General features: G+C 45.2%; 1 protein-coding gene across 1 annotated transcript in view; it reads right to left on the bottom strand.

Moving 5' to 3' along the window:
• Positions 1-1,021: 1,021 nt before the first annotated feature.
• KIF12 (kinesin family member 12) overlaps positions 1,022-14,051 on the bottom strand; it is a 496,125-nt gene continuing 483,095 nt past the window's right edge. Inside the window, exons 22-23 of the mRNA XM_086955175.1 lie at positions 5,579-5,757; positions 1,022-1,443 (exon numbers count right to left, since the gene is read on the bottom strand). Coding sequence (XP_086811301.1) covers positions 1,274-1,443; positions 5,579-5,757 — 349 coding nt within the window. The 3' untranslated portion in view covers positions 1,022-1,273. The remainder of the gene's footprint in view (positions 1,444-5,578; positions 5,758-14,051) is intronic.

Genomic DNA, 14,051 nt, shown 5'->3' on the forward strand with positions numbered 1-14,051 from the left:
ATGGAGGGACAGGTGAGGACTGGAAGAGGTAGGTGCTGACTACCGCGGGGGAGGCTGGGAGGCTTTTAATATGGATTGAGACACACCTTGTCGATTTGGAGGACCATAGGGGCAAGACCAGGATGTGCAGCGGACAGCTTACATGAAATCCAACAGTGTTCAGCTGACATGTTGACCAAGGATGTATTGTATCTTTTTGTTTGCCTCTGTTTTAACTTATGTAAAGCGCTCCGATACTCTCAGATCTTGCCCGATCTATATAAAAATTAAAAATAAATACAAATCAAATGTAGGTGAATCGCCCAGCCCTGTATATAGCGATACTGGGGCATGGGTAACTCCTAGAGATGGGAGGGGATTAAATGTGGCGTCGCAAGTGGATCCCTGAGAAATTAGGACTTACTAGGGGAACCAGGTGTGGTATTCCTGATGCTGAATGGGGGAGCTGCAATACCGCACCCAATTACCCCAGTATTTGGTCTTTCTTCCAGAGTTTCACATGGACAGTTCGGCTGCTTTTGAGAACCAGAATGGCTGGGAAAATACACCAGATTCACTTTGTTCCATAGACTCTCCTACTTCCAAAGGGGTGGGTACCTCTTTTATTATGTTTACTTTGGTAGTTTGGATGTGCAGCTTTCCAACAACCTTGCATATACACTAATGCGATTCCATATTATGCCCAGGAAAACACGTTTGCCCTGATGATGGCCAATAACTCAGGCACACCAGTAGGCTGAAACATGCTGCCCCTTCTGAAACCACATTTCTGTCACTTGAGGAACTATATTATTTCTGAAGGCTGTTTCATGAAGCTTTGGTGCAGACTGATATCAGAAGATCAACATCACGACTGTCTGGCATAACTAGATCAGGACACTCCAATTAAACTTTCAGCTTCCTCACTTCGGCATACTGTTTCCCATATTCCCCCAAACCAACCAATCATATACGCTCTTTGATAAATGCTCTAAAACAGAAATTCCAATTGCTTTGAAATTATTCAGGCTCACGACGATAAAGGTTTCACTGAAAAGAAACAGTTTACCGGATTTGTATTCATTCCATATATTTACGTTCCTCAATATTTTAAAATGGACTAATTCTAGTTTTTATAAGCTGTCAAATAAACTCTATAATGTTTTACTTGATAAGGCAGACTTTTCAACGCTTCTTAATAACGTGTTAGACAAATATGAAAACGAAGCAAATTCACAGCATTGCATTCAATTGAGTAATATAGATCGTTTTGAAAGATCGGCAGATTGATTGATTATGCTTTGGGCTTTGGACGGTCTCGGCCTTGTGTCCTGGTGCTGCTGCCGTAGCTCCTTGAGGTGCGCTGTAGAGGAGCTGTCCGGGTTCTTTGCAGTCGGTGGTAATTCTGCATCTGGTCTTTTAGGGGATCCAGTTGTTCCTCCTGTCGGACACCGTGGCCCTGTCCTGGCAACCAATATGAGAAAGATTTGAAATCACTGCCCTGCTGCACAATACCGCCAGCCCCTCTTAATGTTCAAGTTACAGCATCAACACATAGCAAACTCTGAAAGCATCTTCCGGCTCAATGAAAGGGGAAAGGCTGCAGACAACGTGTCTGTGTCATTATCTGCCATAAAATGCTATTTCCAGTGTCTTTCTCCTTCCTGTTTGAAAACCGCCTCCTGACTGCCCCATATACAGGCTGTCCATTTTAAATGCTTCCAAGTAACAAAGATTTCATTGAGATACATACATCTGCGCCCACACTAAACGTGTCGAACCTTGTAGGACCCTTCTTTACCCCCACATGCCCAAACTAAGCCAAGAGAAGCAGCCATAAAGCGTCACTGAATCCAAGGCACCCCTTTCATCCAATCATGCACAATTTTGCAAGGTTGCCATGATATGATGCTGCTCCATGAAAGCCTGAGGGTATAATCCTGTGGTATTCTCTCAAATGTTTTGGTGAAACGGATATTGGAGATGAGAGGGTAGCTTGCACATTTACAAGGATAACATAACATAACACGTGTATTTGTAAGCGCACTTATCACCCATGGGTCTCAAGGTGCTGATTAACAGATGTTTATTGTTACCCAACTCATTGGTACTCATGTGATTAACCTCAGACAAATGAAAGGCTGTGTGGACCGGCCGGTATTTGAACCTGTGACCATGAGGTTGAACACAGGCCCCTGTAGTAGGTGCATTAGTCCACTAAGCCACCAGACCCGTGCTGAGAGTTTTTATGTGGGGAGTGATCCACTCTTGCTTTAAGGAATATGGAATAATCACACTTCTGCTAGAAGCTTGCGTCATGGCAAAGATCGTTGAGATAAAGAAGGGTATTAAGGGCTAGATGCACGAAGAATTTTTGCATTCTCAAACGGCTCAATTCGCAGAATCGAGACATTTTGGTTTGTATTAATAACATGTTGCCGAATTACAATTTAGGCTTGTGAATACATCCCGATTCGATATTTGGAAGGGGGTGTTTATGGCGCCCCTGCCAAATACCGAATCAGAATGGGATGTATGAATGATTTGTGACAGAAACGCGGTCGCAAAACATTCCCACTTTACCACCAATTCAAAGTTGGTGGCAACCCATTCACAAATGAGAAGGGATTCTCTTTAGACCCCTTCCCCTTTAAACACATTTTAAAATATTTTTTAGGCGGAGGCAGGAGTCCCATGGACCACTGCCTATTCCTACAAAATAAAAATGAAACTTCATTTTTTATTTTTAAATGCATTCCGTTTTCCTTTTTTCGAAAACTGAATGCATTTAAAAATAAAATGATGACTTTATTTAAAAGCAATCACAGACATGGTTGTCTGTTGACCTCAGCAGGTCACCATCCCTGAAATAGCAGCAAATCCTAGTGGGTCACAAATTGCAACCTACTTCATTAATATTCAAGAGATAGCTCTATTTGCGAACCTATGTGAATTGATAATGGGCCACTTTCTACTTTTGTACATTGGTAATATTGTTCACCAAATAGCGATTTGTAAAAATTGCTATTCAGTATTCACTATTAGTAATCTCCATACATCTCACCCTCATCCCTGAATATCAAATAAGGCGAATGAATTAAGGCCACCAGAACATCAAAGTAAGTGACGTTCTGGTGGGCTTAATTCCTTGTACATATGCCCCAGAGTTCTTTGCGTAGGAGGGCATTAGTAAATAATGTTATGCGTACTTATGTTTCCACCAGGCTTTGCTTGCACAGAGAGGCTTTGCTCTAATGCTTTCCTGGTGTGCTGCTTCTTTCACGAAGCACAGCAGGATTTAAGGGAGGGGATGTCAATCAGCATACAAGCATAGGCGCTGGAAATAGGTAGCAGGGAGCTGCAGCACCCCCAAAATAACCAGACTGGAGTCAAAAAAATAACGATGCTTTTAAATATTCTTTTTTTCCTATCACATTTGGAGTACGTTCAAAGACAGAGGTCACTTGTCAGAGTATGTTTTCTAACAAATTGTTCCTTTAACATGGCGATTGGTATTTACTTTTTTTGCAGTCAGGATTTTATAGATTGAACTATCTGACAATCTTGCTGGGGTACAGGGAGTGTGAAAAGAAAAGTTCTAACACACAACATATACATTTAGCAGTACAAACATTAAAATATCAGCAGTTAGAAAAGCACAAAAAATCCCTTTTTTTGTAATTCTGAAAGTGTGTCGGAAACAAAGATTTTAATAGGATCAACACTAATCAAGACATAACTGATGCGCAAATGGTAAATATTTGTGCAAAACCTATTTCCACACTTATTATTTGTGCACTATATAATTTTATTAGTAAAACTGAATGTCAGTATGATTTATTTTTTATGGCTATTTCAATGGAAAAGATGTGCTTCACCACCGTGCGTTAGTGATATATTCCTAACAGTGTGTACCAAGATGCCCCCTCTTACAACTCTTCCACTAAATGGGCATGACTCATTTGCTATACTTGTTCTTTGTGTGACCAGGGCAGGACAGGACAACTAAAAGCAACCCTGGCAAAAAAGCTCAAACTAGCACCACTCCCTTCATTTCCTCACACAATCACTCTATTTCTACACAATCCCTCTATTTCTATCCATCCATTCTCTCTCTCTCTCTTTCTCTACTCTTTCTCTTCTCCCTCACTGATCACTTTCTCTGTACTTTGCCCCTTTCTCTCTTTCTCTCACTTGAAGCCTCCCCGTGCCTGCTGCAATTAACCCTGGGGAGAAAGGGAAAATTATAGAGGGAGGCTGACTTATTCCCCTATACTAATTTAGGCTTACCCACTGAGGACCCTAAATAAAATGCATGTGGTCCTCCAGGGGCTAGTTTTAGTTTTATTCCATCTTTACTCTCTCCTTACCAATTCCAGCACATCCACACCAACTCACAGAATACCCAGACTGTTACACCATCTGCAAGAGCTTCCATGATCCCTCAGGTTTGAAGGCCACATCAATGCCTTACTTTTGTCACATGAGAAAGAGGGTGATAATAAAGCATGCCACCAGTGGGTGGGTGAGGGCTTCCGTCCTTTAAGAAACACATTCCATGGTCAGTTTACCATGTAGGTTCCTTCACTGGGCAGGACTAAAGATTACCGGGACAGGTGTTTTCCCCTTTTTTCTCAGCGCAGCTATGTAAATATGAAAGAGACAGAGGCACCAGGATCACCCTGAGCATTCAAAACTGGCCTCCAAAGGCTCCAGCTTACAGGGAAAATGCCTGGTGGTATAAAAGGCCTGTCCGGCCTTGTATGTGTTGCTTGAATTATTTACAATCCCCGTCTTCAGTGATGTAATATTGATGAAGGCACCCGCACTCTGAAAACTGTTTCAGCACCATTAGATGACCTTGGGCAAGGTCAAGGTTCGCTGGCCTTCCTCTGAGCTTTATCAGAGTCTGAGGAGGGACAATGACAGTTAAAAAAATGTTTTGCATGATACAATGTTTCAAAAATTTACCCTGTATGGTTTCTATTTTATTCTGTGTGGATAGATGCAAATGTATCCTTTTATGTATCTAACCCTAGTCACTGCGAAATGTTTGTCCTACTTCTATGTCTATCGCCTGTCCCGATTTTAACCCCTTCGATGCTCATGACGGAACGGTTGCGTCATGAGCGTCGGTTGGCCTGTGCTCATGACGGAACCATTCCATCATGAGCCCGTTGGCTCATTAGAACCTTCAGCACAGCGCGAGAATTCGTGCCGCGCTGAAGGTGTTAACATTATGAATCTGGTCACCCAAGAACAAAAGCCGACATCCATTTATTGGGGAAGTAGGGCGGCAACCGCCCACTGCAGTGGTAAAACTTTGAATTTTATCAGCGGTGAGATTCTGTTAAAACTGAGTACTAACTGATGTCGTCTGTGTTAAAAGTGTGGGTCGATTGTGTGCCTAGTGATGTTATAAGTGGTGACAAGGGAGTGCTCAAAGCTTGTCAATGATGTGTTCTGGTTCAGTGAACTAGATTTTGTGGGCACAGTTTCTCACCATTTTTCAGATGATTACAGAATTTCTAAATCCTATGTGATGATAAGGTGTGCTTAAAAGTTGGCATTAGGACAGGCGGGATCATTGTGTGCTTACCTTTGAGATCAGCATTAGCTCCTCTCCCAGAGTGAGAGCTGTCGATGGCCGGGAGGGGCGGGGCAGAGGGAATGACCCTCTCCTGGGAGCGGGCAGGGACACTGGGGTCTTCTGGCTTTACTTTGGCCTGTGCTAGGAGCTGGCTCTGGTCTGTGCAACTCTTGCTTTTCCCCAAACCTCTGAAACATGAACGAAAATCAGGTTAGGAACTCAGGCTCAAATGGTGGCGTAGCAAGAATGCCATAGGCCTGAGCCCAACCAAGGAAAATGGGTCCCTGACCAATGATTGGATTGTAAAATAGAGCAATAATCAGAGTACAGTGGGCTGCTGTGCCAATGGACCCTGCACCAGCTGCAACATTGATAACTATGCCCCTTGCCTCAAAAGTCTCTTTTCGAGCACTCCCAAAGGATTAACACTGCTACTGAGTAGGTGAGGCTAACATAAATATAGAAATGGCAGCTAAGTACAATCATATTTTGAGCATCTATCTCCCACACTTCTTTCTGCATTATGCCAATTGGTGCTGCACCCCAAAACCAGATAGGAGCACCTCTCTGCATGACCCTTCCATGTCAGTTGCAAATAAAAATTTTAGAAGGTCCATGAACTACAACATTACCATGAATGTGTCTTCCTAAATTTTAATAATTTGCTATTCCGATCAAACACAGATCCATGCTTTAGCTTTAAATGTCCATACTCACTAGACTGAATGTAACTTTGTTATTCTTTACAGCTGAATCCCTCTCCACAAATAATGGAGTGAGATACTATGCACACATTGCACGACTAGACAAAATATCTCATGACAACTAGATCTTATGCAAGTTGATATTAACCTCCTTCCTCACCGGCAGAACTTAGAGAGTCCACCTCTCCCCTATCTGATCCGAAGCCACCAAGATCACCTGCGGCATACCCCAATGATCATCCCTCAGCCCAACCCTTTTTAACATCCACATGGAACCGCTCGCCAACAACGTCCGATCGCACGACCTTAACATCATCTCATACACCGACGTTACCCAGCTGATCCTCTCCCTCACCAAGGACCCCGCCACCGCCAAAACCAACCTCCAAGAAGGAAGGAAGGTCATCGCAGAATGGATGAAAAACAGTCGCCTGAAACTGAACTCTGACAAGACGGAGGTCCTCATCCTCGGCTCCACCCCCTCCACCTGGGACGACTCCTGGTGGCCGGCCATGCTGGGAGCTGCACCGACACCCACCAACCACGCACACAACCTGAGGTTCATCCTGGACTCAACACTATCAATGACCCAGCAAGTCATCGCCGTCTCCTCCTCTTGCTTCAAGACCCTCTGCATGCTTCGCAAGATCTACAGATGGATCCCCACCGGAACCAGAAGGACAGTCACCCAGGTCCTCATCAGCAGCAGACTGGACTACGGCAACGCCCTCTATGTGGGAACCACAGCCAAACTCCAGAGAAGACTCCAACGCATACAGATCTCCTCCGCTCACCTCATCTTCGACATCCCCCACCACAGCCACATCACTGCCCACCTGAGAGACCTGCACTGGCTCCCCGTTAACAAGAGGATCACCTTCGAGCTCCTCATCCACGCTCACAAAGCACACCACAACACCGGACCAACAAACTTCAAGAAACAACTCACCTTCCACACTCCGAACCACCAGCTTCACTCCGCTGACCTCGCCACCGTTCCACGTATTCACCAAACGACCACCGATGGCAGATCATTCTCCCACCTTGCCCCCAAGACATGGAACACCCTCCCCATCCACTTGCGACAGACCCAGGACCTACTGACCTTCAGTAGACTTCACAATACCTGGTTGTTTGAGCAGTAGCAGCACCCCCTCCCACCCCCACAGAGCCTTGGGACCCTCACAGGTGAGTAGCGCGGTCTACAAATGACTGATTGATTGATTGAATAATAATAGTGAGCAATCCCCCAACTATCTTGAGTACATGAAAGTACATCACATGTGGAATCTTGAGTACAATATTTCAAGAAAGGGCATTAGAATAATATCACAAATTGCTCAGCACCACTTGAAGCAAACTAAAAACTCTTAAACTTGACTAAATAGCAATGGGCTCCATGGAGTAGCTTTCTACTCCACCAAACCTCTTCAGTGCCTCGCCATGGATAGTTGGCACCATATAAATTCCCGTTACATACTCACCTATGGTAAATCAGCGCCCATAAGCTAATACACATTAGCGATCTGCGGATGACTGCGTTACTTTATGAAGGTATCTGAAACTCCTCAATAAGGGGGATATCCTCAAGAAATGTCAAAAATGATCGCTAACCTCGGTTAGCGAAAAAAAATTTAACGCCTTGTACCGCTGGAAACTATCGCTGTGTTAGCGGCGTATTCTCAACACACCGCTAACAGGCGATAGTATCGGGAAACGGTGGCGAAAACTGCTGCTAACATCAGCACGTTAGGAATTCTGGTGTTAGCATGCAAAAACCAGCAATTGGCTCATTAGCTGCAAAAAACTCATGTTAGTCTGCCCAACTGCTGCTAACATCAGCACGTTAGGAATTCTGGCGTTAGCGTGCAAAAACCAGCAATAGGCTCATTAGCTGCAAAAAACTCATGTTAGTCTGCCCAACGTGAGTTTTTTTTCTCTCTAATGTAAAAAATTGCCTAGCAGACAACCCCCAATAGAAAATAGGCATTAAAAAAAACTGCAGAATGGAGCAGCCAGGGCCAAGTGCAGCACACATCAACAACCACTGCAAGACAGCCAACATCCAGGATGACCAGGATGAGAGCCTTGATTTTTTGGGGGATTTAAAAAAAATGTTTTTTATTGCATTTTATCTTTTTTATTGTATATATTTCGAGCATCGACACAAGTCACATTGATAAGAACAGCATATATATTATACCACTGCGAACATAAATCAAACCATTTCCTATACACTGTCATGATGTATTTTGTATGTGCAGTATTGCTCGTGATTATATAAAGCACCATGGGCACCAACGGCCCGCACTTGCTGTCATCTCCAATCGAGGAGTGAAATGGGTCTATTAAATATGCCTCTTCAAAATAATGGTCATTGATGTGTGAGCTTATCCATGTATATCAAAGCGTGCTATTAATATGTGACTCCATTTCAAAATCACTACATGTACTGCTTCATGAACAAACAGATGCCAAGATATATTTAAATGTTGTATCGATTCACTAGATATTTCTGTTTATAACATTATAACCACATCTAATGAATACAAAAATATGAATACAAAAATAAAACAAGTAAAGCAAAAGAAAAGAGATATCAAATGTGTGAAGAGGTATGTATCTGGTGAGTAGCGTGCTATTTGAGTATATTGTGACTAGGCCATCGCAGAAGTAGTGCGTCTGGGCTGCCTCTCCTGTTGTATATGCGTTTACATAGACGCTAGGGTATCGTGTAGCGGGAGCCACATCCATATATCATCTTCAAGGAATGCGAGGTCTGTATCTAGCCCAACAGCTGTGATTGAGGCAACATGTGACTATAGCATGCCTTCTACATCTAGGTGTCATGTTAGGCATCGGTTCCTGCTTGTTGCGCCAGAGGTGCCCGCAATGTAGCACTAGAGCGTGTAAGGGTTCTGAGCATATCATCCCAGGTTTGCGCAATGGGATATTTTCGTAACCCTGCCGTTTCTTCCCTGTGTAGGGTGGTGCTCTCCGTTTGTGCCCAAACCTCTAGGGATTTCACCCAATATAATGCCTCTGGTGGGTCCTTGTGCTTCCATTTCTTAGTTATCAGTCATTTTGCTGTTATGAGGCCTAGATAGCTAAATCTGGAGCTTACTTTGTTGGCCTTAGATCTTTTGTAAAACCCCAGGATACAGACCTCCCATGTGATAGGTACCTCAGTATTGGTGCATTTTGCAAGTGTTTCTGTTATCGTTCGCCAATAGGGTGAGAGCAGGGGGCAAGACCATAGCATATGTAAGAGGTTAGCACCTAGGAGACAGCACCTTGGGCATTCGGAAGTATTGATATTAAAATATTTATTGATTTTATCTGGTGAAAGATACGCCCTGTGCAATATATAGGTTTGTATAACTTTAAAATGTGAATTGCGTGGTATGTGTGTGGCACCGGCCAGAATGCGTTTCCACTCCTTATCAGTCCAGGGACGGCCCCTGTCCTCGGTCCAACATGTGCGGAGCCTCTGTAATGGCTTGAATACGTGGATAAGCAGGGCTTGTACTAGCCAGTTTATCACATGCGAACCCTCCCCCATTACATGCAGGTACTGCAACAACTGATGTGTTGGCGGCTCATTAGTCATATCCCCCCACGCCGGTGTTAACGTTCGTGTAATGGCTGCATATTCAAGGAATTTGCCCACTGGTAATCCATTGTCTACCGTTAGTGTCGCAAAAGGTAGTAAGGTACCATCTGCGTATAAGTCTCCTAGCGTCTCCACACCCGCTTCAGTCGAGGGCATTAATTCTATGTCCATTGTAGGATCTCGACCTCTGAGCGTCCCAATAGGTGGCATTGTCGGGGATAGGGAGGCGTGTCTCTCATGAGTTGAAGACTTCTCCTATAACATATGTGGGCTAACTCAACATGTATCTGGGTCGGGGAGGGGATTTTCACCAGCGGGTAGAACAGTCCTTAGTTCTGAGTCTGCGTCCATACTGTTGCCTCCGTCCCCGTGTCCTCCAAATATTTACCGCTCAACCACTTTACGACCCATTGTAGCTGTGCAGCTGAGTAGTATAACTCCAGATGAGGAACTGCTAAACCTCCACTCTCCGGTGGCGCATAGAGTTTCTGTATGCTGCCCCACATTCCAAACCAAACCTTGGGTTAATCCTTCCAGTTCCCTAAAAAGTCGCACTGGGACATATACCTGAAGATTAGCAAAATAATACAATAGTCTGGGCAGCACTATCATTTTGGTCAAGGTGATGCGGCTCATCACATTAAGTGGTAGAGACTTCCAGAACTGTATCTGTGACCTGATTGAGTAGATGGTGCGAACCAGATTACTTTCCAGTATGTCTATTGGGGACCTGCAGATATATATGCTCAGATATCTGAATGTGGTCGGATACCAGTCAAGCGCCATCCCATTAATGATTATATCCGTCACAGCCACGTCTTCGCGCAAAGAGTAAGCACCTGATTTAGCCCAATTTACCCTAAGACCTGACACCTTCTCAAACCTACTGAACAGTGCCGATATCGCCGGCGGTACAGCATGCAGGTCTTTTATGTACAATAGTAGGTCGTCCGCATATAGGGACACTTTGTGAAGTCCATTATTCAAGGGGATGCCCCAATCCGCACCACTGTCTCGGAGGAGAACTGCCAAAGGCTCCATGGCAAGGGAAAAAAGCAATGGGGACAAGGGCCATCCCTGCCTGTTTCTCCGTCTAACTCTGATCGTATCTGAGAGGAGCTCGCCTGTGCAAGCGCTTACTGTGGGTCTGATACAGTAGTTGCACCAGCTGTAAATAAGTGTCCCCTAATTCGTACTTACGAAGCACCGCTGCATGATAGGGCCACTCCAGTGAATTATAGGCCTTCTCTAGATCCAGTACTAGACAGCCAGACCGAGGCCAGTTCTTTGTTGCATACTTCTGGATCCTAAATAGCCTGCAAATATTTAGGGAGGTGTTCCTGGTGGGAACAAATCCGTTTTGATCTGTGTGCACCAGAGTCGACACAAACGGGGCAAGTCGTTTAGCAAGGGTGGAGGCAAGGATTTTATAGTTGGTATTCAACAGAGCCTGTGGGTGATAGGAGCCCAGGAGTTCAGGGCTTCTACCCGTCTTTAAAAGGGCGATCAGTGTTGCTTCATTTTGCTTGGGCGTGAGTGATGAGTATTCCCTAGCCGCTGCATATATCCGCAGCAGGTCTGGTATCAGTATTTCTGAGTAGGCCTTGTAAAATTCAGCCGGAAGTCCATCAGGACCAGGCGTTTTACCGTTTGAGAGGGAATAAATACTATCCCTTAGGTCCTCCGACAGCAGTGGAGCGCCAAATTCCCCTTGTTGATGCTCTGTCAGCTGTGGCAGCGTCAGGGTGGAAAGGAAGACCTGTATATTTACATCTGTAGCTGTCAAACAAGATCTGCTTATAGTGGAGTAGTGTTCCTCAAAAGCGTGGTGTATATCGCTTTCGGTATGTACCGTGACTCCCTGCGCATTTCGTAATGTTGTCACGGGCGTATTGGCTGCATCCTGCCGTATCAACCACAACAGCAATCTACCAGGTTTTTCTCCTATGTGGTGGGTGCGCGCAGCTTGTGCTGCATAGTTTAAATTGCGGAGTCGGTCAAGTAACCTGGAGTGTTCTCCTCTAATGTGCTCTAAAGGCTCAGCATTGCCCTCTAGCTCTGCTCCCTCCCTTCGGAGCAGGTCAGCTACAAAGGCATGTAAGGTCAGTTTCCAACTGTCTGCCCACACCCGCCTGCGCACTGAGGCAAATCCCCTCTGATCACTACCTTGAATGCGTCCGATTCCACCAGAGGTGTTGTGGCTGTGCCAGTGTTATCTTCAAAATATTGGGTGATATTGGCGGCTAGTAGGTCACGAAAGGGTGCGTCTAATAGCAGATCTGGTTGCAGCCGCCAGGTTGGAATTGGCGTGCGGGTTTGTTCCCATATCATCTCTAGTATGTGTGGGTTATGGTCAGAGTGTGGCCTGCCTAAATAATAAACTGCTGATATGTGGGGGAGGAGTGTCTCCGAAAGCATGTAACAGTCCAGCCGTACATGCAAGTCGTGAGCACCTGAATAGTAGGGATACACACTATCATGGGAGTAACAGGGTCTCCAGGCATCCCTCAAGTGCCATTGTGTTGCCCAATTGGTCAACGCCTTCATGGCATGGTGTGTGCCCGTACCAGGAAGGGGTGGAAAAGATAGGTCAAGTGATACATCGAGCACGCTATTGTAGTCGCCCCCCAGTAACATGGGAACATCATGCCATGGCACAAGAATATGTGATATATTGTCAAGGAAAGCAGCCTGTTCTGTGTTAGAAGCGTACAGTGATGCAAGAACAATTTGCCGGCCATCCAGTGTACCCCTAATGACTACATACCTGCCCTCCGTGTCTACCAGCGACTGTGTAATCGTGAGCGGAACCCCCTGCCTCAGCCATATTAGCGCACCTTGGGCAAAAGCCGAATACCCAGTGGCATACAGTTGGCCACGCCAGCGGCGGTGCAAGTGTTGAATTTCTGTTTTGGCCAAGTGAGTTTCTTACAGTAAGGAAATTTGTATGTGATGGTGTTTGAATATATCTGATATCTACGTGACGGTGAATGCATGCCCCTCACATTCCATGTACCAATTTTAAATGAAGAGATAGACCGGATAACGCACCAGGCAACCATGTGCCTGTAGCAGCCCAGCAGATATGCACAATATATATTACCTAGTGTTGCATAGTCTACCTAGCGCGCTGACTCTTGGCATGTTACATCGTATAGAGCGACACATAATAGATGATATTTCACAATAAAACCAACAGAAAAACATAATCATATACAATTCCAAAAGGGCGAAAATGCAACCAGCAATCGTCCAAACTCTCAATGGAGATAACAGTCAAAACGATCTGGGGGGCGCACTGCGTACTGCTTTTAGTTAGTCTACAATACGCATGTCTAGTATCTCAGAGGCTCCCCGTTGTCAGGCAATATACAATATAGATAAGGCAGTCTGCATATAGAGGCTCAGGAACACCCATCGAGCAGGTAGTGTACATTTGTGTCCACAAAGCAGCAGCTAAACGTGAAATGAAGGTCCTCCACCCTGCCACGTGGCATGTTTTCACCCCCAATCTCATGTGAACAGTTGGAATCATAGTATCATGTACCATAAATACCTACACTTTTAGCAACAGCACTTCCCCACGTACATACCCCAATACATCAATTTGTTGTCCATTCAAAGGTAAGAGTTTGCTATGTTCATGCTATTGTGTCCGCCGTCTGCGGGGTGACATCCGGTTGCTCATTGGAATCTTGTGAGTTCTGCAGGCCATATATCCGCTTGTCATCACTAGACAGGTCTCGTTGACTAGATGTGGATGCATCTTCAGTTACCAATGAGTCGCTGATCTCCGTCACTGCCTGTAGGGCGTCAAGTTGACCGCTGAGAATCAGTTCTGAGTGTGGGCCTACCGTTGGTGAAGGCGGCGTCCTCATCCCTCTTGATCTACGCTCTCTCCGGTGGCAGCAATAGGGGCCTCCCAGCTTCGGCAGCATTGCCGTCACAGCGTTGTTCCGATGTCTCGCAGTGGTTAAGGTGTCCAGCCAATACTCTGCTTCTTCCGATGTGTTAAAGAAGTGCGTTTTGTCGCTTGCAACCACACGCAAGCGCGCTGGGAATAATAGGAAATATTTCTGGTCTTTCTGTCGAAGGCACTTCTTCACTGCCTTGAAGGAAATCCTCTGACACTGCACCTGGATAGTGTAGTCAGGAAAAAACATTA

Source organism: Lissotriton vulgaris, chromosome 2_1 (genome assembly GCF_964263255.1).
Source record: "Lissotriton vulgaris chromosome 2_1, aLisVul1.2, whole genome shotgun sequence".
In the NCBI taxonomy this organism is placed as follows: domain Eukaryota; kingdom Metazoa; phylum Chordata; class Amphibia; order Caudata; family Salamandridae; genus Lissotriton; species Lissotriton vulgaris.